The sequence below is a fragment of the Sciurus carolinensis genome, chromosome 10, assembly GCF_902686445.1.
Source record: "Sciurus carolinensis chromosome 10, mSciCar1.2, whole genome shotgun sequence".
Classification (NCBI taxonomy): Eukaryota; Metazoa; Chordata; class Mammalia; order Rodentia; family Sciuridae; genus Sciurus; species Sciurus carolinensis.
The window spans coordinates 134,761,997-134,789,588 of record NC_062222.1 but is presented as its reverse complement, the minus strand read 5'-3'; the positions used below and the strand labels follow the sequence as shown (position 1 = coordinate 134,789,588).

At 55.6% G+C, this 27,592-nt stretch overlaps 1 protein-coding gene across 2 annotated transcripts; it reads left to right on the top strand.

Annotated features, from left to right (window-relative positions):
• The first annotated feature begins 58 nt into the window (after positions 1–58).
• Positions 59–27,482, top strand: Otop1 (otopetrin 1). 2 transcript variants are annotated; one of them, XM_047566697.1, is made up of 6 exons: positions 59–738; positions 11,005–11,141; positions 17,094–17,152; positions 19,770–19,849; positions 22,309–23,237; positions 26,713–27,482. In XM_047566697.1, the coding sequence occupies exons 1-6, from the start codon at positions 336–338 to the stop codon at positions 26,881–26,883; spliced, it is 1,779 nt and encodes a 592-aa protein (XP_047422653.1). In that variant the 5' UTR covers positions 59–335; the 3' UTR covers positions 26,884–27,482. The 2 variants fall into 2 exon arrangements, with proteins under 2 accessions (XP_047422653.1, XP_047422652.1); XM_047566696.1 differs by having other exon boundaries at positions 19,719–19,849.
• Positions 27,483–27,592: the final 110 nt, after the last annotated feature.

Here is a 27,592-nt window from a genome sequence, read left to right as displayed (position 1 = left end):
GGCGCGCGGGTGGCGGTGGGCGGGCGTCGGGCAGGGCTGGCCTGGAGCACGGGATCAGAAACCTGGAGAGTCCTGGGTGCACCCCAGGGGGCGCGGCTGCTGAGAGGGGCCGCGGGCAGTGGGCGTCTGGAGTTCTAGACACCTGGGGCGGCGGGCGGGAGGTGCCTTGGCGGAGGGCACGGGGGCAGGAGCGGGTAGGGCAGGGATCATAGTGGCAGCAGGCTAGGGGCTGGTTGGCAGAGGGTGTCCAGGCAAGGGCAGAAGCCAGCAGCAACAGGCGGGGACGGCCTCACACACCTCCGCGCGAGACCAGACTAGGTCCCTGTCTCCTGAAGATGCCCGTGGGCTCTGGGGCGCCCGCCTCGCCTGGAGCACCTGCGAGCACCTCGGACGGGGGCTCATCGGGGCCCCTAGACTGCCCGCCTTCCCCGCTCCTGACTCGGGGGCCCCCGGAATCCGCAGTCCCTGGACGGTTGGCGGTCCGCGCCAGCGTCCCGCAGAAGCTGGCGGAGACGCTGAGCAGCCAGTACGGGCTGAACGTGTTCGTGGCGGGGCTGCTGTTCCTGCTGGCCTGGGCGGTGCACGCCGCGGGCGTGGGCAAGCGGGACCTGCTCTGCTTCCTCACGGCGCTCATGCTGCTGCAGCTGCTCTGGATGCTGTGGTACGTGGGCCGCAGCTACGCGCAGCGCCGCCTCGTCCGCCCCAAGGACGCCCACGCTGGGGCGCGCTGGCTCCGTGGTGAGTGCAGGCGCGCGCCCTCTCCTCGGCACTCCTCTCTCTCTCTGGGCCTCTTTTCTGACTCTCCCCTCCCGAGGTCCCTCTCTGCCCCATGCCCGGGTCCCCGCTGTCCTCAGCTCTTGCCTTACATGGTAAGTTGCAGTTGTACACACGGCTCACAGCCTTCCCTAAGCAGAGTCCTGCAGTGATGTCACTGACCCCAGGGTGCAGGTCGCACTGCTTTTCCAGGCCCTGGGGGATTCCGAAGCCTGCCCTCCTCCTGTGTTCCAGGCTCCTCCTGTGTTGCACTCCTCCGGGCGCCGCTCGTCCTGGAATCCTCTCCACCGGCCCCTGCCCGCTTCTGCTTTCCCAGCCAGGAGGCAGGCCTCCCCCATCCCCCCAGGGGCGTTTTCCCCACCACCCACTTTGTGGTTCAGACCCTGCCCCTCCAGTTCTGGCGGTGGCCTGGGGGAGGGTCACTGTTGTTACCTCCACACCACCCTCCCCTAGGCTCCGTGACACTGTTTTCTTAGCAGAGAGCCACTTTAGGGCCTGGCATGGAACAGGTGCTCAGGAAGTGAGGCGGGTGGAAGGGGTGAAGTACCCAGTGAGCAGACTCGCCTGGAGAGGAGCGCTTGCTGGGTGCTCAGGACACGGAGGTGGGGACTCCGGCCTCCTTGAGCACTGCTGCTCTTCGGTTGGGGCAGCTGAAGGAAACGGACCTGTCGCAGGCCGGAGGCGCTGAGGGAGCCTGCTTGCAGAGACCTCCCGCAGAGCCCAGTGCCCTTTAGGCCACATGGTCTGGACGCCTCACACATCTCTGCTCAGATCCTCACGCTGGATGGGAATTTAAATCTCTGTTGGAGTGTGGCTCCCACTTGCCTTGCTTGCCTGAACTAGGACAAGTGACTTGGTGGCCTCCCCCACTGGGAGCCCCAGGCTCAGCCCCTGCACATAGAGCCCTCACCCTGGATGAGGATGGGGTGCCCAGCACTATCCGCTGTCCTTCCCACGGGTCCTCCGGAGGTCTGACCCCAGTGCCAGGCTCCGCCCTCATGCCTGGCAGGAGGCACTCCTTAGTCCCCTGGCCACATGGGGCTCTCTGTGGGGCTCTTTAGCTCCTCATCAGTTTCTAACAGGGACCATGTCTAGTTCTTGCCTTTGGAAAAGTTGGACTCCGCTCCAGGTGGCCCCAATTCCTCTTCTGAAAGTGGCTGCTTCAGGACAGTTCATGGTTTTATGACTCTGTGAGTGACAGTGAGTCCATCGCCATGAACAACAGACAGACACACACGAGACGTGGAACGTGGAATGGATGGTGTTTTAGATTATTGATTAAAAAATCAACCACGCAGGATTTGCCTGTTCTTTCCTGTGGGGCAGGATCCTTTCTTTGTCCCTTTCCTGCTTCCTGTCTCTCCACCCTTTCTTCCTTCATCCCTCCTTCCTTCCACATTCTTCCTTCCTCCATGCCCATCCTTCCTCACCCATAACCTCTTCCCTTTCTTTCCTCCACTCCTCCTTCATTCCTTCTTTTCTCCCTCCCTGGCCCCTCCCTCCCTCCCTTTCTTCCTTCTGTCCTTCCTTCCTTCCTCCCTCCCTCTCTCCCTCCCTCCCTTCCTTCCCTGCTCCTTCTCTCCCTGTTCTTCCTCTCTTCCCGTCTCCGCCCCCACCATCTCTCTCTCCTCTGGGCTCACTTAGGGCATGGGGTCTGAGTCCAGGCAGGAATGGCTGTGCTATTTCCAGGCTTGGGCAGCCAGAGGGAACGCTAGGGAAAGAACAAGCGTTTCCTTGTGGCCCTGCTCCATTGGACACGTCTTTCTGACATCAAGCAGAGATGGAATAAACGAAGGTAAGATTGAAAGAGCACAGAGTGGGCGTCCAGTAAGTGGTGGTTGGTTGGTTGTGCTCAGTAGGTTGTCCCACAGTGACATCCACCCAGGCGAGGCACGGGACCATGGAAAGGGGATGGCCTTGGAAGGCTTGACTTGAGGACTTTGTCCCATCCTGGCACCTCTGAGTTCCCATCAATAAGTAGGAAGAGAATCACATCTGCTGGGCTGGGCTGGCTGGGTGGGAGGGCACGTGCCTAGCAAGTGTGATGCACTGGGTTCAATCCTCAGCACCACATCAAAAACTACACAAAACAAAGTTAAAAAAAAAAAAAAAGAACTAGCTGCTGTCTCTAGGAAGGAGCTGGGGTGTAGAGAGAAAGCAGTTTGCCACTCCTATGGATACGCTGAGTGTTCATCAAGGAAACACGGGCAACTACGAACCCCAGGGACCCTGGTGCCAAGAGGAGGCACTTCTGGCCCAGCAGGAGCTGAGGTTTCTGCTGGATTCGTAGCTGGGAAGACAGGGTCAGCTCAGGAACTCAGCCTGGCCCTGTCCTGGTGCCAGTGTCTTCTAAGTCCTGAGGTGCTAGGGTTTCTGGGCTTGGGCGGGGCTGCGACATCCCTGTGAGCAGGAAGGACTCTCTTCCACCTGGTGGGTGTGAGAAAGGGAAGACTTTCTTTGGAACAGAGCACTGACCTACTTACAGAGCGGCGGCCATGGTGGCTTATTAACCCAGCTCCTCTACTTGCTAAGCCAAGGGACCAGTTGCTTCCAGAAATCATGGCAGCCGGACACCTGGTGTCTGCCGTGCGTGCAGTGCTGGGACACCTAACTAACAGCTGCTCTCCCCATAGTTGCCAGGGTCCCGTTTCTCTTCATTTCCGCTCTAAAGATGGCACAGTGAAGTCGTTTCCCCCTTGTTTCTGTCTTGTCCAAAGACCAGAGAAGTGTTTCCAGGCAAGTTGTGGGAACAGTGAGTGATGTTGGGAGTCAGAGGCGCGCTGACCGAGTGCGTTTGGAATGCTGGGCTCATTACAAGCATTGTCTGGTCATTTGTCTAAGTATTTCTGCTTTGTGTGTGAATTGTCATCCTCAAATTTGTTCCATTAATGAGCCCAGATCCTCACCTGGCCTCAGAGCGAGGCTGGTCCCTACCTATGACTCAACTCGCCTTTGTCCAGCGTGCCAACTGCAGGTTGCCTTGGGAGTGGCTGCTCAGAGCACTATGCTCATGGTCCCCTTGGCCTAGCAGTCAGGGCGCAGATGTGAGCCATGGAGATCAAGGTGGGGATGCAACAGTGATTGTTTTGGGAGGAGGCTGTGGCCTGGTGAGAAGGTAAAGGTGGCTGAAAAAGTTGGGTCCACGCACATGTAGTGTGTGTGTGTGTGTGTGTGTGTGTGTGTGTGTGTGAAGAGGGCTGTGCACTGTCAGGGATGGTGGTCAAGAGCAGAGGAGGAGGAGCAGAGACTAGAGCAGAGATAGAGAAACTTCCTGCAGCCCTGGTGCTCAGCGAGCTCACAGCCTGGGGGTCCATGTGGATCCTGTGGTGGGGTGTGGAGCCTCTGAGAGGAGGCAAGGTCAGGGGCTCCCTGTGCGTGATCCTGTGCACATGGCCCTGGCTTCGCCTGGCTCTTCCTGCTGGGGATGGATCCCCCCCCCACTGCACAGCTTCCCACTACTGTGGTCAGCCTCCCAGACACACCTCACTTCTCTGGGCTTCTGTGTCTGTCCCTGGTCACAGCTTGATGGAGACAGAGTTTGCACACTTAGCAGTTCACCCATTCAAAGCCAGTGGTCTTTAGGACGTGCATGGATGTGCACGCCCAGAGAAAGCCACCATTAGACATCCTCGCCACCTCCAGAGGACCTCCCCACACTACCAGTCCCGCTGACCCCTGCTCTCCACTCACCTCCAGCAACTGCTGGTTCACTTCCTGGCCCTACAGATGCACCCTTACTGGTCTTTTCCTACGCATGACATGGCACCATGCGTGGCCTTTGCACTGGCTTCGTTCCCTTAAGCATCGTGGTTTCGAGGTCGGCAGGGCTGGAGGGGGCGTCCACTCCATCTACCAGGAGGAGGGCCGAGCTCCCCGTACTGGAGATGTTCCAGGGGAGGGAGAAAGAGATGGGGGTAAGCTCCTTGCTTGGGAGCAGATGTATGCCATTGACTGGTGACAGAGGGCCAAGTGCTCATTTCCACCCTGCCTGTCTTCTCCTTTGACATCTATAGAGGGCATCAGAGGAGGGAGCCGGGCCCTGCACAGAGGGCGCTGTTGCTGGGCGGTGCCTGTAGGTTCACTTCTGTCCAGCAGCCTGGACTGGGTGCCCACTCTGCCTGCTGGGCACTGCTGGGCTCTGGGGGTGGAAGGACGCCCTGGCATGGCCCAGTACAGACAGGAAGGGGGCGAGGACTGACCGACGATGAGGTGTCAGAGCATGGTGGCTGGAAGCATGGCCCCGGGCAGGGCAGAGTGCCACGTGTCTGCCTCAGTTTCCTCATTCATAAAGTGGGGATGCTGCTGCCCCCTATCACATAGGGTGGCCGTGGGAATTGGGGAATTTCCTCACATGCAGGACTTGGGACAGCTTCTGGCACATAGTAGGAGAAACGCATTATTATCAAGAAATAAATTAGTTATGTGACACCAGGGTGAGGGGCAGATGAGGAGACTGGAGATGAGGATCTGGGGGGTAGGAAAAGGTCCCCAGAGAAGGACTTTCTGTCTCTCCTGGTGTTTGGAGATGAGTTCAGGGACACAGTCAGGATCCGTGTGTGTAGAATCTACAGGGCAGGCGCTGGACTTGGGTTTCATCCGGTGGGTCATGGGAGCCACTGAAGGTTCTAAAGAAAGGGAGTGATGTGATTGCATTTGTACTTCAGAGTGATCGCTCTGCCTACAGGTGGGTCCTGGGTTTGAGAGGAGTAAGAAAAGAGGCTGGGATCAGTTAGGAACCAATTGGAATTAGAATATCCACGCTCCCGGGAAGCTGCTCTGGATTTTAAAACTGCTGAGCACAGGACACAGAGCACCGAGCCTAGACGTGCAGGAGCAGATCCGCCTGCAGAGGGCAGGTCCTCAGGAGGGCGGCAGCGCTCCCAGCGCCCGTCACAGCGCCCTCTGAGAGTGCCGCCAGACTGCACGCATCTCCTTACACGTTGTTTTTTTTACTGATGGGTCTGGTGTTCCCTGGAAGGGGAGCCAGCCTGTATGTGGAGGGTCTTGTCTCCCAGTGTCTCCTGGGCACCTGTTGGACAGTGGCCACAGAGGGAGTGAAGGACATCGGTCCAGAGGACAGAAGGGTGATGCTGCAGGGTAGACAGTGCTGCAAGCTGGCGTCCATCAGTTCCAGGTCATCCTTGGGCTTTTAGAGCCACTTGTCCGACACCAGGCCAGGGGCAGCTCCCACGCCGCAGGTTCTCGCAGACGCTGTTCTTTGTGTCCCTCATCTGGGTGGCAGGGGTGTATGATCCAGCAGCCTTTGCTGGTGTAACCGGACCGTGAGCTCCTGAAGGATGCAGACGTGCCTGCGTGTGCTCTCTGTGGCCTCCTGAGCTCCGAAGTCACACCTAACGCCACGTAGGTGCCCACTGGTGTCTGCTGAGTAATTGAACTGTGGATGGATTGGGTGGATGGATGAATGTGTGCATGGAAAATGCCGGAAGCTCCAGGGAACAGGATGACAGCTCTGGGGGCCAATGCTGTTCAGCACAAGGAAGAACTTTCCAACGTGAGCACTCGCTGGCGGGGAAGGCGCACCTTGAGAGATGGGGAGCGTCCTGCCCGCGTGTCCACCTGGAGGCCAGACAATGCCCTGGGAAGCATCCCTGCACGGGATGGAGATGTGGCCTAGCTTTGTGGGGCCCTCTGCCTCTAAGATCCTCCAGTGCAAGATCTAGATCCGTAAAGGGACTTGGAGCCAGCGCAGAGGGAGGGACTTCCCCCGACAGCACTGGCTGGGCACACGGCAGTGTTTGGACTAGTCTCCAACAGTGTGGCCGGTAGACTTTCTAATGGGTCCTCATTCACCCAACTCTCCCTGGGGTCCAGTGATGCTGTGGTGGTGGTGCTGGTAACATCCGGTTTACAGGACTTTCCGGGTGGGACGCTTGGTTTGTGACCGCTATGCAGTGACTCCCCAGGAGACAGGCATCATTGTCATTACCTGCAGTTTGCAGACGAGGAAGCTGAGGCACAGGGAGCTCGGTACTGCCCATGGCAGTCGATCAGCAAGTGGTGGAAGGTGGGACGTGGCACTGGCTGGTCACCTTCACCTCTCCACTTCCTCCTTGGCTTTAGAGCGTCCGTGACGCCCATCCTGTTCCATGGACATCCACAGTGGTGGGCAAGGTGTTATCCAGGGAGAAAAGCAAGTTTACGAATTGTGGGATTCGATTCTTTCCGCGACCTCACTTCAACTTTGTCTATGTGAGTTTTCTGGTTCTGAAGACTTCCACTCTTATTGTTTTCATCAGGAGCAGTTAAATATGTAAAGCAAAAACTATTTTACTTGGGTGCATATGTGGCTGCTCTATTTCCCTTATTTTTTGTGATATGAATTGATAAGAATTGACGAGCTCTTTATCGTGTTGATTAATAGCTTTACGTTCACCCGGTCCGGTGTTCACGTTGCCACTCGCACCCTCTTCTCGTTGGCACGGATGGCTCCTCTTTGTCCCCCTACTTTTTCATCTTGGTTGAGTGTGATTCCCATCTGGGGCGTGTGTTTGCATTTTGGCTTTAACTGGGTCTTCCTGCACTCGCTTGCTAATGGAGGGGGTGTTCAGGTCGTTCTGAGTTCTTATGAGTTCTATTCTCGACTGCGTTGTTTCCACTCTTTTTCTTTATGGAGATCCTAATGACATATTTTCTCCTTTTTTTTCATTTTCCCTTTCTGCATGCTTGCCTTTTTTGAGCCTCTGGCTCCTTTATTGTGCCTCTCTATTCCATTCACGCCCATCTTCCCTTCCGTGCTCTTATGATCAGGTGTCCATCACGTTTGCCCCAGCCAGACACCTGGCCTCCCGCCGGAGATGCTCTGCTCCTCTGGCCTCCTCTCCGCCCAGTGAGGAAGACCTTCTGCAGACCTTCATGCCTCTTCCCCTGCTTCCCTGTGTTCTTTCCTTTTCTTGTCCCGAGACCTTGGGAGGCTTCCCTTCTCCGTTCCCCACCCGTCCATCTCGACCTGTAGGTTTTGAAGAGCATGCAAATTATACACTCCCAGGCAGTTTGTCTTCATTCTTTTAGATTTAACTTCTTTCTTTTTTAAAAAATATTTTTAGTTGTAGATGGATATGATACCTTTATTTTATTTACTTATTTTTATGTGATACTGAGGACTGAGCCCAGTACCTCACACATGGGAGGCAAGCACTCTACCACTGAGCCACAACCCAAGCCCTTATCATCTTTTCCTGCCGATTAATTTATTTATCTGTCTACTTGACTCTTCTCCCATCCATCCATCTATTCATCCATCCCTCTGTCCACCTATCCGTCTGTCCATCCATCCAGTCATCTCTCCATCTACCCTCTTATCCACCACCTATCCATCCATCCATCCATCCATCCCTCCGTCTATCTGCCAGGCCGGAGCTGCAGGGCTGGTGCACCCAGCCAGGTCGCCTGCCTGGCTTGCTCTGTTCTTGTTTCTTTTTTGTAATGTAAACGAGCCTGGCATTTGTCAAACCATTTCAAAGACCTGAGCTCCAATCTCCACTCCTATAGTTTCTGGCTTTTCTAGGATTTAAACAAAAACATGGGCTAGAGTTGTTTGGTGACTTTGGACAGTGGAAGCGAGCCAGGGGGTTGCATTACTTGTCACCAGAGGTGCTGTAACTTTATCTCTCATGGCTCAGCCCTTCCCGCTGGCTGCTTGGTGCCCTCATGCACAGCCTGTGATCCAGTTTCCCCTGTGCGTGGGAGAGCGTTGTGATGGGGTCAGTGTTGACCCAGGAGGGATGAGGAGCTTCCACACTGCACAAGTGCCACTGTCGCTGTGCCCTTCCCCTGCCTGCATTTTTCCCAAGGGTCTCTTGGGCGGATTTTGTGTATTCCTTTCCCATCTGTTCTCACAGGCACGCTTGTGTGTGCTCATCTCTTGGTCTTAACCTGTGAGTTTCTATTTTAGAAAAGCTTTGGATGCACAGAAAGTTTCCTCGGATCCTGCGGTTCCCTGTGCCCGCACGCCCTGCAGCCTGCTTTAGAGCAGGATCCTAGGGCCCGCGTGGGGACATCCAGGAGCAGGCCAGCGGCGCTCTTAGACTGCTCTCTCTTCGGAAAAGCTTCTGGGGGCTTTCTGTTGGCTCAGCCCACCTTCGCTGATTGAATCTGCTTCCGTGGGCCCCCCGTCCATGGGGTCAGCCAGCCACGCCCTGAAGATGTTGGAGAACACCCTGTGTCTGCCCTGGACGCGGGCAGACCTCCCAGACATTGCTCCTCCTCATGCGGAACGAGGACGGGCTCACAGATTCTCGTGGGGTTCGGTGTTCGGTACCCTCTAGCCGGTTGCAGTGCCTGGGAGACGTGTCTGCTACTGTGCACGGGGTACGCCGGGGTCCTCGGCGTTGGTGGCTGTGGGGGTCCGGGAGCCAGGCCTGTGCACAGGGTCCACTGTACATGCTGTTTGTCAGGCCTGGGACATCTGCAGGGTGGGGCAGTGATGAAGAGGACACCACACCGACATTCCAGGTCCCGCTTATCCATCCAACACAGAATTTATTTTATTAACATATATCTTTTATTTGTGATCATGTGTGTACATGATGACATTGACCAACGTGACCCCCTTCAAGCGTGAGGTTCCGTTGGCTCAGTGAGCTGGCATCGCCCTGCCCATCCCAGCCCTCTAGACCCTCCTGCCCGTCCCCTCCCAGCCCGGGCGCCCCCACCCACTTGCTCGCTGTGGAGTCGCCTACTCATGGTGGCTGCTTGAGTCGGCTTTTTCACTGTTGACTAAATGACCCGACCAGCACAATTACAGAGGAGGAGAGTTTATCTGAGGGCTCACGGTTTCAGAGGTCTCAGTCCATAGAAGGCCGACTCCATTCCTCAGGGCTCCAGTGAGGCTGGACATCATGGCGGGAGAGGGCGGCAGAGGAAGCAGCTCACCTGGTGGTCAGGAAGCAGCGACCGCACTCTCCAGATACAGACATGTAGCCAAAGCCACGCCCAATGCCACCTCCCCAGCCACGGCCACCATGGGTTAGCTAATCCCATCAGGCACTCATTCACTGACTGAGTTAAGGCTCTCGCAGCCCCTTCACTTCTCTGGAGCTTCCTGCAGTGTCTCGCCCATGAGCTTGTGGGGGACACCACACATCCAAGCCGAAACAGTGGGTCAGGCCAGTGCAGCCCTGCAGCAGTTGTCCTCTGTGGCTCCTGTGTTCCCACAATGTCCCCGAGGCTTGCCTGGGTGTCGAGTGTGTAGGATTCCCTTCCTTTCCGAGGCTGGGTGGCGCTGTGTCGGACATACGGACTTCCCTTCTGTCCTGGGTCACCCACAGCAGGCACCTGGTCAGCTCCGGCCTGTTGGCTCTTGCACACGAGGTTGCTAAGATACGAATATAGGAGTGAGCTGTCTCCCGAGTTGCTGCTTCCTGTTCTTTTGGTATATGCATGGGTCACACAGGCGCTGCGGTTATAATTTTTGAGCAGGTTCCGTACTGTTGTCCAGGGTGGCTGCCCCACTTTACACTCTCACCCACGTGCCCAGAGGCTCCAGCTTCTTTCTGCACATCCTCACCACCGTGCGTTGCTAGTATTATTTAGTAACCGTCCTAACAGGCGGGATGAGGCCTCTTGGTTTAGGTTTGCATTTCCCCGATAATTGGTGATGTCGATCTTCCTTTTGTGAACTTGCTGGCCGTTTTCATACCCTCTTTGGAGAAATGTTCATGCAAGTCCCTGCCTATTGAAGTTTTTTGTTGTTTTGAACTTTAGGTGTCTTTGCATGTTGTGGATGTTAATGACATCATCTACATATAATTTGCAAATATTTTCTCCTATTCTTTGGGTTCCTCTTCCCTTGCTTTGTTCTGTAATGCACAAGAATTCTTCTATAGTTCAGTTTATCTATCTTTATTTTCATTGTCTGTTTTTGCTGTTATGACCAAGAAATCGCCACCTAATCCATAATGTCGTGAAGGGTTCCCCTCTGCTCTCTTCTGATAGTTTTTTACTTTCAGCCTTGATGTTTAGGTTTTGGAGTCACTGTAAGCTAACTTGGGTGTGCAGCATAAGGCAGGGGTCCTTCTTCATTCCTTTGCATGTGGCTACCCAGTTCTCCCAGCACCGTGTGTTGACAATACTGTCCCTGCATGTGGAATGGTCTTGGCACCCTTGGCAGAAGCCATTTGACCCATATATGAGGGCTGAACGTACTTGGTTTTGAAACGACGTCAGTGTATATTAACACATCGTGTGCATTTTTCTGCCCTGCCCATTTAGGAAGCATCTCGTTGTTCGCCATCATCACCGTCATCCTGGGATGCTTCAAAGTTGGCTACTTCATTGGGTTTTCGGAATGTCTACCAGCCATGGAAGGAGTTTTTCCCGTCATACATGCGGTGCATACTCTGCTGCAGGTAAACCACTGGTATTTGTGTTGTCAAGCATGTCCCAAGGTGTGTGAAGTCCCAGGCCACCAAGACACCTCGCAAGCTGCTGCGGACCTGCCTATCAAGTCCCAAGGAGAGCTTGAGTCCCCTCTGAGGCCCAGTGCCACAGTGGGCTCCACTGTATAAAGGGGACTCTGTCCCCTGTCTTTCTTCATGGGGATCCTCTGAAGCAGAACTCTTCATGATGAAGAGTCAGCACATCCAACAAGCCAGAGTTCACCTAAAAGGCTGGGGGTTACTTTCTGGGTACATATGGTTTTATTGAGTTGATTCCCATATTGTGTAACTCACCCATATTAAGTGCCTGATGGGATGGTTTAGTTCATTCAGTCATGTGACCATCACCGCCGTGAATTCTAGAACATTTCCATCACTCCCAAAGGAGCCTGTGCCAGTACAGTCTTGCCTCTGGGTCACTGAGATGCATTTCTTTGGCCCACATACAGGTTCGAATCTTCCAGTAACGCACAAGGCTCCTTCTCTCAGCACTGATGAACTGGCTGTGGCTGAGAAGTCAGGATCTGTTAGGCTGATTAAATGCAGAGCTCAGTCAGGAAAGTCTCGTGGTTGGAAGAACCTTAGAGGGGCCCAGTGTGGATTCCATGCATAGCAGAGTTCCCTGGTGAGAGCTTCCAGTTAGATCCCGGGACCCTAATCACCAAAGTGCCGATCAACACCAGGAGCACTCTGGAATATGCAAAGCGCTTTGCACTCATCCCTGTGTGACCCTTCCAGCAGCCCTTCCAGAGCGGGTGTGGGCTCTTCGCAGTTGCCAGGTGCTCAACCACCTAGGTGTTGGGTGGTGGCTGAATGGATGAAGAGAATGTGACACAACTGTGCAGCAGAATATCATCCAGCCTTGAAGAGAGTGAAGTCCTGGGTGGGCAGCCACATGGATGCAACTGGAGGACATTATGTTAAGTGGGATGAGCCAGGCAAGACAGCCCCTGCGTGCTCCTTCACAGGGGAAGCCGGAAAGGTCATCTCATACAAGTAGAGAATAAAATCCTCCTTCCCTCCCTCCCTCCCTCCCTCCTTCCCTTCCTCCCTCCTTCCTTCCTTTCCTCCCTCCCTCTTTCCTTCCCTCCCTCCTTCCTTCCTTCCCTCCCTCCTACATTCCTTCCCTCCTTCCCTCCCTCCCTCCTTCCCTCCCTACTACATTCTTTCCCTCCCTCCCTCCCTCCTTCTCTCTCTCCCTCCTTCCCTCCCTCCCTCCTTCCCTCCTTCCTACATTCCTTCCCTCCCTCTCTCCCTCCTTCCCTCCCTCCTACATTCCCCCCTTGATCCCTTCTTCCTGCCTCCCTCCCTTCTTTCCCTTTCTTTCTGGGGACAGGAGCACAGGGCCTGCTTCCCATAGATGATAAGATGCTATTTGCGGCTTCTCATGCTGTCCCCAGATCCCTAGACTTAATTGGCCCACATGTTGGCACCCTCCTGGCCTTTGGCCACAACCATTCCCCCTCAGCCCAGGTCCACTCTGTTCCTGTGCAGTATTAGGGTCTCAGATGTGGTATTGCAGTGTCTTCCTGTGTGAGGCTCACTTCCCTTGGCAGAATGTCCTCCAGGTTTGTCCATGTGGTCACGGAAGCAGGACTTTGCCTCATGTCACTCTAAGGAAGAAGTTGGGACTCAGGGAAGATGCGTGACTTTGTTGCAGCCAAGAGGCAGACATCACTGCCTCCTGAGCCACCGGGCAGCACCACAGACTTGGTCCAGGGACACTGTCATTGCTCAAATATTTCTGGATTCTTGATTTGAAAATGCCCTTCAGAAATGATTCTCCACCACAGGAAAGACAAGGATGCCGCTTTTCACCTCTGACATTTGTCCAAGGCCATCTCCAGTTTGTGCGCCTGGTGCCTTGGCAGACAGCTCCAGAGGGCTCAGAAGTCTCAGGCAGCAGGCAGAGTGTCCACCAGTGAGGCCAGGTGAAGCCAGCTGAGAGGATGGCCCGGGAGCTGGGGCAGGTCGGCTCTGGGGGTGGTGGGTAGGCCCAGGAGCTCGTCTGAAGGGCCGGCTTGCATGTGACGGCTGTCGAGGTGGATTCTCATGTTGAGAAGCCTGATCCTCACCTCACACGTGACTGATTTGGGGACAGGGCCTTCAAAAGGAAATGGAGGGTGAAGGAGGTCAGTCTGATGGACCCTGAGCCAGTACGACTGGAGTCCTTGTAAGAAGAGGAGATCAGGACACAGACAGAAGGCTGACCACGTGAGGACACAGGGAGGAGACGCACTGAGGGTCCAGTGGGAACCCACTTGTAGACACCGGGAGCTGCGGCTCCAGCCTCCAGAACCCTAGAGTCGGAGCCCATTGTGGTGGTGGGCAGGCTGGGTGGGCTGAGCCCCAGTGGACTGGCTGTTGGTTCTGGGCCATCCCAGGATGGCAGGTCCTCCAGGGAAGCCAGAGGCCTGAGGAAAGCCTTGCGAGGCGGGAGAGCCGGTCATTCATTCATTCGTCACTCAGTCCACTCGTAGGTTCTGGGCAAACGCCGCCTGGGTACCAGGAGCACCAGGGTGGAAACCGGGGTGGTGCCCTGTGGAGGCGTCAGTTCCTGGGAGGCATTCACGGAGACGGACAGTGACCATGTGGCTCCATGCTGTGGTCCGAGTGGCCCGGGTGCGGTGGGGCACAGCCAGGAGGGCGACTCCCGCTTGGGCGACTGCGGGAAGCCCGCGCTCTGGTGGGAGGAGCCTGTTGGAGATGACGCGGGGGTGGCCTTCCCAGGGGGCCGTGCCCTGCGTGGGCTGCTGGCGCGGGCTGGGGCTGGGGTTTGGCCTAGCGTCTGTGAGTCTGGACTCTGGCCGGACTGCCTGCCTGGCTCAGGTCAGCAGCGTGACCTCCAGCAGGTTCCCCCAGCGGCCTGAGCCTCCCCGGTCTCACCTGTGAAGTAATGTCAGCACCTCCCTCCTGGGCATGGCTGGAGGTCACAGGCGCTGGTGTGCGGAAGGCCCTTTGAGCGGCGAGGTGCTCAGCCAGTGCTTACCGCGGGTGGCGGTCAGCTGGTGCGGGGGTCTCATGGTGCGGGCCGTGGGGAGCACCGCAGGCAGAGGAGGTCTCTAGCTCCTGGCCCCAGGCATACTGTACGGCCGCCAAGGAGTCGCCCTACACCCAGTGGACACGTACTCTGTGCCTTTGCTGCATGAGATGACTGGAGAATGGAAAATAGTTTTTTCAAAAATACAGTATTTATGTATTTATCTTACTTTTTTATTTTTATTTTTATTTTTTTGTATCAGGGATTGAACTGGGGCACTCAGTCACTGAGCCACACCCCCAGCCCTATTTTGTATTTTATTTAGAGACAGGGTCTCACGGAGTTGCTTAGCACCTCGCCATTGCTGAGGCTGGCTTTGAATTCGCCATCCTCCTGTCTCAGCCTCCTGAGCCGCTGGGATTACAGTCACGTGCCACTGGCTTATGTATTTATTTTAAAATCCTGGTGAAGCACACAGCCTACCTTCGCCGTGGTGGGCATCCTCAGCATGCAGGAGTGCTGAGCACGGCTACATCACCACATCCAGAGCTGAGACTGTCCCCACTGGCACTAACTCCTGGCCTCCCCCCAGCCCCTGGCACCCACCTGAGCGTGAACATTCTAGGAATCTCCCGTCGAACCATCCCGCAGCATTTGTCCTCCTGTGACTTTATTTCTCTTAGGACAGTCCTCCAGGCTCTGTGCATGGCATGTGCTGGAATTTCAGTCCTTTTTTTAAATTGTAAACAAATGGGATACATGCTGTTTCTGTTTGTACCTGGAGTCAAGGCGTACCATTTGCGTAATCATACATTTACATAGGGCAATGTTGTTTGATTCATTCTGTTATTTTTTTCCCTCCCCCCACCCCTCCCACCCCTCTTTGCCCTCTATACAGTCCCTCCTTCCTCCTTTTTAACGCTGATGAAATTCCCCCCATGTCCACACCACACTGTGCTCATCCATCACGCTCAGTGGGCACGTGAGTGGCTTGCACCTTGGCGGTCGTGGACAGTGCTGCCCTGAACACGGGCACAGACATCTTTGGAGACTTGCTTTCAGTTCTTTCAGATGCTTTTCCAGATGTGGTATTGCTGGACTGTATGTGGAAAATTTAAAAAGGCATCTATTTTTAAAAGACAGTGTAACATTACTGGAAAAAATGGAAAAGAGCCGCCTTTCTGCTGCTTCCCTGCCTCCTCCTAGGCCTCCTACTCAAGGAGTTGACTCGCCCAAGTTCTGCACCAACCCGGCGTGGTGGAGCAAGCCTGTAATCCCTGTGGCTCGGGAGGCCGAGGCAGGAGGATCGCGAGTTTAAAGCCAGCCTCAGCACCTTAGGGAGGCCCTTAGCGAGACTCTGTCTCAAAATGAAAAAATAAAAAGGACTGGGATGTGGCTCAGTGGTTAAGTGCCCTGGCTTCAATCCGGTACCAAAAAAGAAAAGAAGGTTTTACACAGAGGGCAAGGAATTTCCCAAGTTTTGCACCAAAAAAAAAAAAAAAAAAAAAAGAAAAGAAAAGAAAAAAGCTTTTTGTGCTGCTCTGTAGTCTTCATATGAAGCATCCATCAAATGACTGTTTAATCTCAAACCCATTTATTTACAACTAATTCACTTCACTGTTTCCCTATTACCAAGGAGTCACAGCTAATGGTTTTTAAATTACCAAATGTTTTAGAGAGTGATGTTCTAGAAATGTTGTTCTGAGCAAGAGAGTAAATTCTAGGCAAAACAATGTGGAAGAGGTGATGCGTGTATTTTACCTTGTGCTGATTTTCTTTTTATGGATCTTAATTATGAAATAGATTGAACGAGGGATGTATATACAGTGCTCAGCAGTGTTTGGCATGTAGTAGGTGCTCAATATGTGTTCGTTTCTAAAATCAGATCCCAGACATTTGAGAAGTGCTAATCATGCCTGGTATACAGGAGGCGCTCAATCAATGTTAACTAGTGAGTGACTAGGCACAGGAGAATATCTGCTGAAGATGTTCACATTCCAGGAGCCGGTTTTAAGTAATCAAATGGATTATTTCCTTTATTTGCTCATAAGACTCTCCAGGCAAGTTCCCTCATCTCCATTTTGAGGCCGTTAAAGGGTTCCCAGGCTAGCCCGAGGCCTTGAAGCCAGGCAAAGAGGGACTCAGGTTTGCCCACAGGTCTGATACAACTTGAATATCCCTAATCTGGAACTTTCTGAGCACTGACATGCTGCCGCAAGTGGAAAATTCACACCAGGAAACTGTTTCCTGCACAGAATTATGTAAAACGTTGCCTAAAGTTACCTTTAGGCTGCGGTGTATGCGGTGTATATAAAATAAAAAGTGAATCTGTGTTCAGACTGGGTCCCATCCCCACGACTTCTCATTGCATATATGCAAATACGGCAAAATCTGAGGAAATTGGGAACACTGTTGGCCCTACCCTTTAGATAAGGGAGGCTCACCGGGACCAGCGTCCCTACGCTCAACCCTGCCCGGGTGCTGCCCGTGGCGGTGGCTGGGGCTGGAGAGCGCGGGTGAGATGGCCCCGCTATTCAACCAGAGTGCTCGACGGGGGTTTGCTGAGCACTGTCCCACGGACACGTCTTAGATAAAGCCTGACAAAGTGGTGTCAGCAGACAGGCGGGCCTGCGTCCCCCTCCCGCAGCAGACGTGCCAGGCCGCCGCAGCACCGCATCCAGAGAAGACGCCACCGGCAGATCACAGCACGCGTCTCTGGCTCTGCGAGGCCCACTGCTTCTCGCCCTGGGCGCCCAGCCCGCTGTCCCACTGGGCCACCGTGTGGCACCTGAGAGGGGGAAAGCCCCTTGCCTCCCTGGGGGCGGGAGGTGGCTCAGTGGCCCGCGTTTTCCGTGACCTTTGCTCCAGGTTTCATGGCTGTCCAGTGTGCAGACGCGGCAGTTCCCGCGGAGGTAACTTCCTCTCCCTCTATCTCCGTCTAGGTGTACTTTCTTTGGGGACACGCAAAGGACATCATCCAGTCTTTCAAAACCCTGGAAAGGTAACCGTGGTGGGGATGCCTACGCGTTGGGCTCGGGTTCTGCAGAACAAGCAGAGCTCACGCCTGTCTCCTGCTGGGTCGTGGCACCTGCGCCAGCTCTCGGTCCGCCCCGGCCAGCAAGGCCCCGCCTCCGCCGTCCAGGGACCGCAGGGAGGTAGTCGTGTGGGTGTGGCTTTCCACGCTGCCATGCCTGCCAGGTCCCCAGCTGTCAGTGGGGACACCCCTCGCCTTCCTCTGGGCGCTGAGCGAGGCATGTCACCGCAGCGGCTGGGTGAGTGGGGTCTGTGGTGACCTGCGTCCCTGGCGCTCTCCGGGGACTGTGAGGTCAGAGGATGCCATCTCCAGGTGGCCGGGGCGGGCTGCCTGTGGGGTGTGGGGGAGGCCCGTGCGCAGGCAGGCGCTGGGAGCCACCGGTGCCTGCCGTAGAGAGTGTCCCCTTGTTGTACATACTCCACCAGGAAGGAGAGACTCCCTCTCCACCATTTGGTGGCATCAGGTGACAGTGAGGGCAAACCACAGGTGTGTGCAGGGCCCCGGATCAGCTCTCTCAGTAGGCGACCTGAACAGAAATATACTGTGCCCATCTCACGTGCAGAGCAGGGTGGGCGTTGAGACTGTGGGCGTCTTGGAGCTTCCTGTGTGCCATGGGGATGACCAGGAGACACTGGGGGTCCTTGGCTGGGCACCTTAGGTGGCCTTAGGCAGCAGTGGGCCCAGAGGTGGCCTTGGTGGTGAACTTTGACCCCAGTCTTTGTAACCCCTGAAGCCCCACGTCCTGTTGGGGTGGGGGCAGAGTGGAATGGTGAGGTCCAGGACCCCAAGGCCATCAGAGAACGCCTCAGTTCTCCTTAGAGCTGGACAGACTTCCCCATCCTGGGCACCGCACATCCAGTCCATGCACAAGCCGGCCCGAAGGAAGCTCCTGCCTGAGCTGTGGTGGGCAAGGCAGTGGGCAGGAGACCTGCCCCAGATGGCCAGCACAAGACCACCTGGGTTTTGGTCCTGTGTGTCCCTTTCCCATGCTGGGCACGGGGAGTGCCCATGGTCACCTGTCCTCCTCTCAGCAAGGCCAGCTCCCTTGCAGCTCGAGCCTGGCTCTTGTGGTCCTCTGAGACCGTGGGGTTTGCTTCTTCAGTTCCACAAACTCAGTCCTTCAACACTGAATCTTCTGCCCAGGTAAACCTGGAAGGACACCATGGCATTTAAGAATCGCCTTTGCCACTGGGGTGGACTGCAGGGTGGTGGCCCCTGAGACTTGCATGGGGAACCCGCACAGCTGGCCTGGGGATTCCGCTCCCCTGGATGGGGGTGTCTCTGTCGCAGGTGGGTGGCAGCCGGGGGGCTGCTGGGCACAGGGCGCTCCCTTGTTCCAGCCATGTTGACTGTCGGTCAGGGGCAGGTCTGTGCAGGGCGGTGCAGCCGCCGCCGGCCACTCAGGGCGACCAACCCCAGACAGTGGCCAGTCCAGATTTCAGAGACTAGAATGAAACAGGGTGGGACTCCCTCAGCCGTGTTTTCTGGTTCTGATGATACGTTGCCAGGATATGGCACCAGCTGTATAGGGTTTAAGGAAATTTTATTACCATTTGTAAAGCATGGCCACTGGGTGCTTTGGAGCTTGTGGTTCCGGTGCTGCCTGTATCATCGTTTCCCTCGGTAGCACTGCTCTGGGACCTGTGTCTCCAGGGCCTGCTGCCTCAGTGAAATGCACCACCACTGCCTTGGTCTCGCTGGTGGAGGGTTTGGAGACGTGTCCAGCCAGTGTGGCTACCACAGGCTAGGTCCTGCACCTCAGTGAGACTCCAGAAGCTCAACACTACCTCACTGAGCAGGCTTTTCTAGGTTTCTGCTCTGCCATCCTTAGCAAGTTGGCATGAAGATCCCATGCTGGTTGCCTCATGGTCATAAGATGGCTGCCACAGCTCCAGTCTTCGTGTCTACACTCAAGACTGTTTTAAGAGGGACCATAACTAGGCTTTTCTTATTATCTCTTTCATCAAAAAAGGCAAATGCTTTTATGTAGTGCCCCATAGACTGAACCTCACATCCCACTGACCAGAATGGCTAAGTCTAGTTGCAAGGGGAGGCAGACAGCAAGGTTCCGGCTTGTGCTGGTGTGTGGGAAGGTAGGTGGGAAGGCCGAGGTGTCAGCAGTGAGGGTGGACCCATGCTCCAGGTTTCCAGTGTAGCCTTTCATTTCCCACTCCCTCTTCTTCCCTCTGGAGGGAAGGTTTGGGCTGTGGGTGGGGTGTCCTCAGAGCCCAGCTTCCAGGACAGTTCCTTTGATGTCCCCTAGACAATGAGTCGAGTCCAGGCAAGTTCAAGATGAAGGCAGAACGCCAAAATTCTGTGGTTTTGGAAGGTCCCCAGTAACTGCCTCTCCCAGCCCGACAGACCCACCCAGAACCTAGGGGGCCAGGTGACCCAGAGTGAAGGAGGCTCACGTATGTGCATGCATGTGTGTGCATGTGTGTGCACGTGTGTGCGTGTGCATGTGTGTCCCCCTTGCCCCAGGGGGCCTGGCGCTCCCCCAGGCTGCTGGAGAACCGAGTCCTGTGCTCCCCAGGTTCGGGGTGATACACTCTGTGTTCACCAACCTGCTTCTGTGGGCCAACAGTGTCCTGAACGAGTCCAAGCACCAGCTGAACGAGCACAAGGAGCGGCTGCTCACCCTGGGCTTCGGGAACATCACCATCGGTGAGTGGGCCTCCGCCTGCGGGCCCCAGAGTGACCGGGTGGCCCAGCGGGTTCCACCAGCGGCAGGCCCTGGCCGGGCAGGAAGCCCCCCCACCCCCTAAGTAGGGCCTGCAGAGCATAATGAGCAGCTGTCCGTGACCCAGGCCCAGGGTCCTCCTCCGGATTGCCCTCGCTCCAGGTCTGGACGCCGGAAAAATGAGTGGCTTGGTTTTCCTCCGTGGAGGGAAGATTGCTGGTTGCTCCTGTTGGAGTTTTTAATTAAGCCTGCAGTCTAAGGCCTTCCTACTAAGGCCTGGCCTCGCGCCCAGAGGCTCGAGGGCTTGGGTCTGCTGGAGGTCCTCCCTCGGTTAGCTGCTTGCTCGTGGTCCTGGCCCGCTGGTATTCTCCCTGCTTCCATTTGAGAGCCTATACAATGAATCTCCATATTTTCTTCCAGTATTCCTGAGCATTTATGATCCATCACCTCTGTCCAGGGACATTTGGGGTGAGGAGGCTACAATGTCCTGGGAGCTTTGCTTCTGTTCTCATCCTGCCGGAGCTGTGTGACCCTGGGAAGCCATGCAGCCTCTCTGAGCCCACCTTTTCTCTTTGTAAATTGGAGGGCCATGTACTTTCAAAGACTCCTTCCTGCTCTGGCGTGCTACAGGTGTGGCTGTGCAGCCCCAGGCCAGTCCCGAGAGCGGCCTTGAGCCTGTTCCCACTGGGGTGAGGGCGACAAAGCCAGGCGCACGTGGTAACACCTCCCACCCCTGCTGGTGGCCAGCCGGGAAGGCTGGTCCCCCTGGGTATCCACGGCAGCAGTGATGCCCACCTTGTCCGGTCGCAGACACACCCTCTCCCAGTGCACCGACTCCACTCCATTCTATCCGACTGTTCCATTCCATTATAATTCCATTTGGTTGAGAGAAATATTGGGTGCTCCCTCTCAGTTGATTTCACAATCCAATATGGGTTTACCCCACACTTAGAAAACACCATTTTCCACTGTCATTGTAAGATGATTATCTTCCAATATCAATAGAAACACACTTTAAAAAAATTTTTGCTTTAATTTTTATTTTATTTTTTGATACCAGGGACTGAACCCAGGGGTGGTTAACCACTGAGCCACATCCCCAGTTCTTTTTTTTTTAGGGCCTCACTCAGTTGCTGAGGCTGGTTGTGCACTTGTGGTCCTCCTGCCTCAGCCTTCCAAGCCACTGGGATTACAGGCACGTGCTACCACGCCTGACCTGACTTTTTAACTTAATGATTATGGCTATTATTTTAATTAACTCTAAGATCTTCTAAGATAACATGAATATGCCCCTAAATGAATATCGTAAAATATTTTTTTTGCCTGGGTATTTCTTTATTTTTGGGCAGGTTTCTTTCTTTTTCTTTTTTGGTTCTTTATAGATGTACATGGCAGTAGAGTGTATTTTGACATGTTATACATTCATGGAGTATATCTTGTTCCAATTAAAATCCCATTCTTGAGGTTTTTCATGGTGGAGCTACACTAGCCTGTATTCATGAACATAGGAAAGTGATGTCCCATCCAGTCTACTGTCTTTCCTATTCCCATCCCCCTCCCTCCCCTTCATTCCCTTTTGTCTAATCCAATGAATTTCTGTTCTTCTCCTCCCACATTGTGAATTAGCTTCCACATATCAGAGAGAACATTTGGCCTTTGTTTTTTTGGGATTGGTTTGTTTCACTTTGCATGATAGTCTCCAGATTCATCCATTCCCCAGCAAATGCCCTAATTTCATTCTTCTTTAAGGCTGAGTTATATTCCATTGTGTGTCTATGTGTATGTATATATATAACCACAGTTTCTTTATCCATTCATCTGTTGAAGGGCATCTAGTTTGGTCCCACAACGTAGCTATTGTGAATTGAGCTGCTATAAACATCAATGAGGCTGTGTCACTGTAGGATGCTGATTTTAAGTCCTTAGGAGTGGGATAGCTGGGTCAAATGGTCCTTTGTTCTGTGGCCCCATTGTTTAGCCGGTGGTGCCAATTTCTGCCCATCCCATGCCATGCTGGCCAGTGCTGGGTCTGCAGCTAACTAGAGGGGCATATTCCCTACAGAGTATTAAAAAATAATTTTTAAAACCACACACATAAATCATATTCACAAAGGAAATCTAACCTACAGAAAAGCAAAACCTAGAAGGGAATATAAATAGGACACTTTTGCACCCAGAGAACCAGGGCTGTGGTTGCAGTTCCTTCCTCTGCCTCCGTAGCTCTCCGCTAAGTCTCTGTTTTGCAGTGGAGGCAGAGTCTCCTGGCGGCCGCCCGCTTAGCTCAACAGCGCCCCTGGGCGCCCGCGCGGTGACAAGTCCGCGCCTGCCGTGCCATTTGCAACGGCGGCGAATGGAAGGCGGGGTCCGCGGGGCCTCGGAGCTGCGGGCGGCGGTCGGCGTCGGTGCCCGGCGCTGACGCCCTGCGCTCTGCCTGTCCCCCCAGTCCTGGACGACCACACGCCGCACTGCAACTGCACGCCGCCGCGGCTCTGCTCGGCCGTGTCGCACGTCATCTACTACCTGTACCCCTTCAACATAGAGTACCAGATCCTGGCCTCCACCACGCTCTACGTGCTCTGGAAGAACGTCGGCCGCCGGGTGGACGGCCCCGCGCGCCCCCGCATGCAGCTGGGCGTCGGCAGGGTGCTGGCGGGCGCGGCGCTGGGCCTGGGCGTGCTGGCCGCCACCATCGGGGTGGTGGTGGTGTACCTGGTCCACATTGGGCGCTCCAGGACCAAGAGTGAGTCTGCGCTCATCCTCTTCTACCTGTGGGCCACCGCCCTGCTGGCGCTCATGGGCGCCGCGGGGCTGCTGGGGATCTGGATCTATAGGACCGACGAGAAGCCCCACGGCGAGAAGCCCCTTGGCGAGTCCAAAAACCCGGCCCGCAAACTGGACGCCGACCTCCTGGTGGGCACGGCCTCGGGCTCCTGGCTCATCTCCTGGGGCTCCATCCTGGCCATGCTCTGTGCCAGCACCCGGCCCCGGTACACCTGGTTCAACCTGCCCTACTCCATCCTGGTGATCGCCGAGAAGTACGTCCAGAACCTCTTCATCATCGAGTCTGTCCACCGGGAGCCCCCGCGGCCCTGCCAGGACGTCCGGATGCTCCACGTGGTCACCGTCTGCAGCGGTGGCACCTCCCCGGCCTCTTCCTGCGCCCGGAGTGGAGCGGTGGCCGAGGCCGCCCAGGGCAGCGAGGCGCCAGGCGTGGTCAGCGGGAGTCTGCCGCAGCACCGTGGCAAGGAGGACGAGGAGCGGGGCGCGGAGGGGTCCCCGCGCCCAGCGGGCCCCGCGAGTTTCTTGCGGGGCGGCACCAGGAGAAGCGTCCTGCGGAACGTGGCCGCCTTCCTGTTCCTCTGCAACATCTCGGTAATCTGCGGGAGCTCCTAGGATGGGTTTTGATCAGTCCATCTACTTTCCTCACCTTTGCCAAATAAGGCCCTGGGGTAGGTTGTACCAAAATTAAACGCGAGGTTACAAGTAGCCCTGGCCCTGCCAATCCAGGTGCTGGAGCAGGGCGGGGGCTTGCAGATGGCAGGTGAGAAGAGCCCCCTCTTCCCTTGGAAAGGTCGCAGCACAGTTGGGAGGGAGACAAGGAAAAGGTAAAATCAATGAGTATGCCAAGCACTGAGTCGGAGTCTGCCACACACATCTGGAGGGCGGCTCCATGGGGGACTTCCCTGTGCAGTATTAGCCAGGATGCTTTGGTTGCAAATAATAGGCTGATGTCTTAGTGACATTTGACTGTCTCTCAGATTGCTGAAGATCATCTGCTTGGGTTTGGTCTGGCATCTGAATCAAGCCATTAAACAGCAGGCACAGTTCACCTTTCTTCTCCGCCAAACCCCACGTGGTACTTGCTGCCACATGGTGTTAAGGTGACTGCAGTAGCAATAGGCATCATGTCTGGGCTCAAGATGGGAAACAGAGGGGACAGGTTGATGCTGGGCAATGTCTCTTCCATGGCCACCCCTTGCTGCAAGGGAGGCATTCCAGCCCCTGTGACGGAAGGCAATCATGGGGAAGGTGTAGTCACTCAAAGTTGCTTGACTTAGCCTCAGGGATCAGTCGGAAGTCACCAGGTGGTCAAGACAGGGAAAAGCATTTTGGGCAGAAGGCACATAATGTGCAAAGATGCAGAGGCAGAGGACCCTGTGGCCTATCTTGGGAGCACCAAGCATGGCCCACGTCCACGTGCAGCAGAGCTTCAGAGTGGGAAGTCGGGGTGGGCTCTGGGGAGTGGGCTTCCTCGCCTGGGCTGGAGTCCAGCCTTCATGCCGAGGGCAGGGGGCGCTCTGGCATTGTGTTGGAGTGAGACCCAGGCAGCGTGTGCAGGAAGGGTGCAGAGGGCGGCAGAGACGGGAGACCAGTGCAGGAGGCCCCTGCAGCGGGTGGCTGGGGCGTGGGGGCGACCCGCCCTTGAAGGCCCTGGCCCCTCATTCGGGGGAGTCCACGCTCCACCCCAGCCTCCAGGTCACCAAGTCCACCCGTGTGTCCCCAAGCTCAGAGGCTTTCGAGCTCTTTCCCTAATTGCAGTTGGTGCACTGTTACCCGGAGGCCATGGGACAGGGAGGGTCGGACTGAAGCAGGAATGGCCGGTCTCCAAGGACGTCCTGCTCACGCTTTGGGTCCCTCGGGCAGTGGCTACAGGCACATCTGAGAGTCTGACTCCAGGCAGACCCTCTTCTTCATCTAACAGACCCTTATCGAGTGCCTGCTGAATGCCAGGCACTATCTCAGGGCATAGCAGTGAGGCAAGGTCGCTGGTGAGGGGCGATGGATACCAGCAGCTACTGCGGCTGCCTTCTTGGGGCTGCGTGTGCCACACGGGGTGTTTCAGTCCGATTCTTCTAAAGTCAGTTAGTTCTAGTGGGTGGGCAGAAGGTGGGGCTGGAGGGATCAGTCACCAGAGGGCTTCACGCCCCCCGTAGGAGGTGCCCAGCATTTTACTTTCAGTTATTCTGGGAAGACTGGGGACATGTTCTAATTTCCATAAGAAGTGACCTGACAGCCGAGTGGAGTAAGGACCATGGGGACACACAGTCAGGTGGTGACCTCAAAGGTCCAGGTGAGATCGGGAGGGCTGTGCAGTGGGGATGGGGGACATGGAGGGACAAGGACAGCACTTTGTGGGCACAGGTGGAGCCTGGCTGGCGGCCTGGGTGGCTGGCGACGTGAAGCGGGTAAGAGAGGAACGGGGGGTAAGAAGGGAACGGGGGTAAGAGGGGAACGTGGGTAAGAGGGGAACGTGGGGTAAGAGGGGAACGTGGGGTAAGAGGGGAACGTGGGTAAGAGGGGAACGTGGGTAAGAGGGGAACGTGGGGTAAGAGGGGAACGTGGGGTAAGAGGGGAACGGGGTAAGAGGGGAACGGGGTAAGAGGGGAACATGGGTAAGAGGGGAACAGGGTAATAAGAGGGGAACGGGGTAAGAGGGGAACGTGGGTAAGAGGGGAACGTGGGTAAGAGGGGAACGTGGGGTAAGAGGGGAACGGGGTAATAAGAGGGGAACGGGGTAAGAGGGGAATGGGGATACTGGGCTCGGGCTGAGCCCCGGGGAGGAAGTACCACTGAGGAGAAAGGAACGGGCAAGGCAGGCTGGGACATGTCGTGGACACCCAGGTGGCCAGGGTGCAACAAGAGCCTGGAGTTCTCCAGAGTGGCTGAGCCGAGGTTGGATGGAGGTGGGAGGCTGACGGCCAGTCTTTAAACCAGAGACCGGGCAGAGCCGGGATCACGTGTGTAGAGAGGGCAGGGGACCCAGGAACGAGCCTGGGACCTGCAGCACTGAGTCTGAGCGGAGCAGCCAGCAGGGGGACTGGAAAGAACCAGCGAAGTGGCCGGGGGAGAGCCCCTCAGAGGCTTGGAAGCCAGGCGGGCGAGGGAGGGCACCAGGGGGACATCAGAAGCCTCACGTATCAGTTACCTCTGCCAGGTAAGAGGTCGCCCCAAACTTAAGGACTCCCGCCACAATTATCCCTCATGCTCCTCTGCTTAGCAACGCCAAGTGCAGCTCAGCTGGCGTCTGCTCGGGTGTCCCAGGTGGTGAGCTGTGGCAGGTTGTGTCCCTGCCCAGGCCTCCTCTGGGGGTGATCCCAAACCCACTGCCCCACCTGCTGGACGGACTCTGCTCCTTTCAGGCCGTAGACTGAGGGTCTAGGTTCCTTGCAAGCTACTGGCCTGAGACCTTCTCTGCTGTGGACTCGGGCCTCACCAGAGGGCAGCTCAGCCTGGGACAGGCTAGGACTCTGGCCTGCTCTCTTGCAAGGGGGTGGGTGAGACAGATGGCAGCTCTAACTCCGGAGGGGGCTTCTGCCCTGTTCTGTTAGAGCGAGTCAGTGGACTCTCCACACTGCAGGGGGACTACACCGGCCACGACCCCAGGAGCTGGACGGGGCCATGCTAGAGGCTGAGCTCCAGGCGCCCGCAGGAGAAAGCACTGGGCTCTGGCAGTGTGGAGGGAAGGAGCCTGGCCAGACGAGAAGGGACACAGGCGGTCCCCGGGTTATTTCCTTAAGCGTTACCAAGTTTGTTCTTCTATTCTCAAGAGGTGGTCCGAGGCCTTAGTCTTCCACCATTTCAGATGAGGAAACCGAGGCTGGGCAGGGCTGGGGGGAGGGAGAGGATGGACAGTTCCAGGCGCCTGCCTGCAAGGACTGTGGGTGAGGAAGGATTGGCTCCCGGAGGCCGTGGGGGCTGTCTCCACGGAGACGGGAGACGCTCCTCAGCACCCTGCCAGCTGTGACCCAGGCGCCGGGCAGTGCCCCCCTGGTGCCTGGCGGTTGTGCGGCCTCCTGGAGGCTGGGAAGCCGCTCACCTTGACAGATGGCTCCCTCTTCCTTTGCAGCTTTGGGTCCCTCCTGCCTTTGGCTGCCGCCCGGAGTACGACAACGGACTGGAGGAAGTGGTCTTCGGCTTTGAGCCCTGGATAATCGTGGTCAACCTGGCCATGCCTTTCTCCATCTTCTACCGAATGCACGCGGCCGCTTCCCTCTTTGAGGTCTATTGTAAGATCTAGTCCAGTCCCCACGGGCTGCGGGAGCCAGCTGGCAGGGCAGCGCTCGGGGGCCACCTGGGACTGACCGCGGGGCTGGGCAAACATCGCCTGCCAACCTGAGAAGGCGCCTTTGTCCCCCGCGATTGAGTCCTGCAGGCAAACAATCAGATCAAAGCCCGCGAGGCGGCCGGATCTGTCCTCGGTTAGTGAATTCTAATCAAACCCACATCACTTCATTTCCTTCTGAGTGAAACCCTCTTAGAAGAATGTGATCTTAGTTTGGGAAAAAAAAAATTGTCAAAACAAAATTCACAGTTGGTTTTTCATAGAAAGCACTTCCTGCTTGTGATTTATCATGTGATCCCCTCCAGCCTTCTTACCGACCATCTGAGAGCGACCACTTCAATTCTATCCTCAGAGCTGAATGAATGTAGCCACAGACACGTGGGGTTAATACTTTAGTTTCTGAGTAGGTCTAATTTTTGAATGAAATTACTTTTATCAACTGAAAGGAAATGTGTGTTTAGGTTACTATACAGACACATTCCTTACCTGAAATTTTGTGATCATTTTGAAGTATGTTTAAAAATAAAATTTACTCTTCCTTATTCCACTACAAATGTGCACGTGTTTATTATAGAAAATTTGGACAGTTCAGAATATTAGAAAAAAAATCACCTGTGACATCTTCGTTCAGTTACACAGTTGCGTTTTACCTTCCTGATGTATT

Excerpts from the sequence above, each read along its gene's own strand:
- Otop1 (XM_047566696.1), top strand. The coding sequence starts at position 336 with ATGCCCGTGGGCTCTGGGGCGCCCGCCTCGCCTGGAGCACCTGCGAGC. Across the intron at positions 11,142-17,093 it reads CGGTGCATACTCTGCTGCAG|GTGTACTTTCTTTGGGGACA; the intron begins GTAAACCACTGG and ends ATCTCCGTCTAG. Across the intron at positions 17,153-19,718 it reads TCTTTCAAAACCCTGGAAAG|GTTCGGGGTGATACACTCTG; the intron begins GTAACCGTGGTG and ends TGTGCTCCCCAG.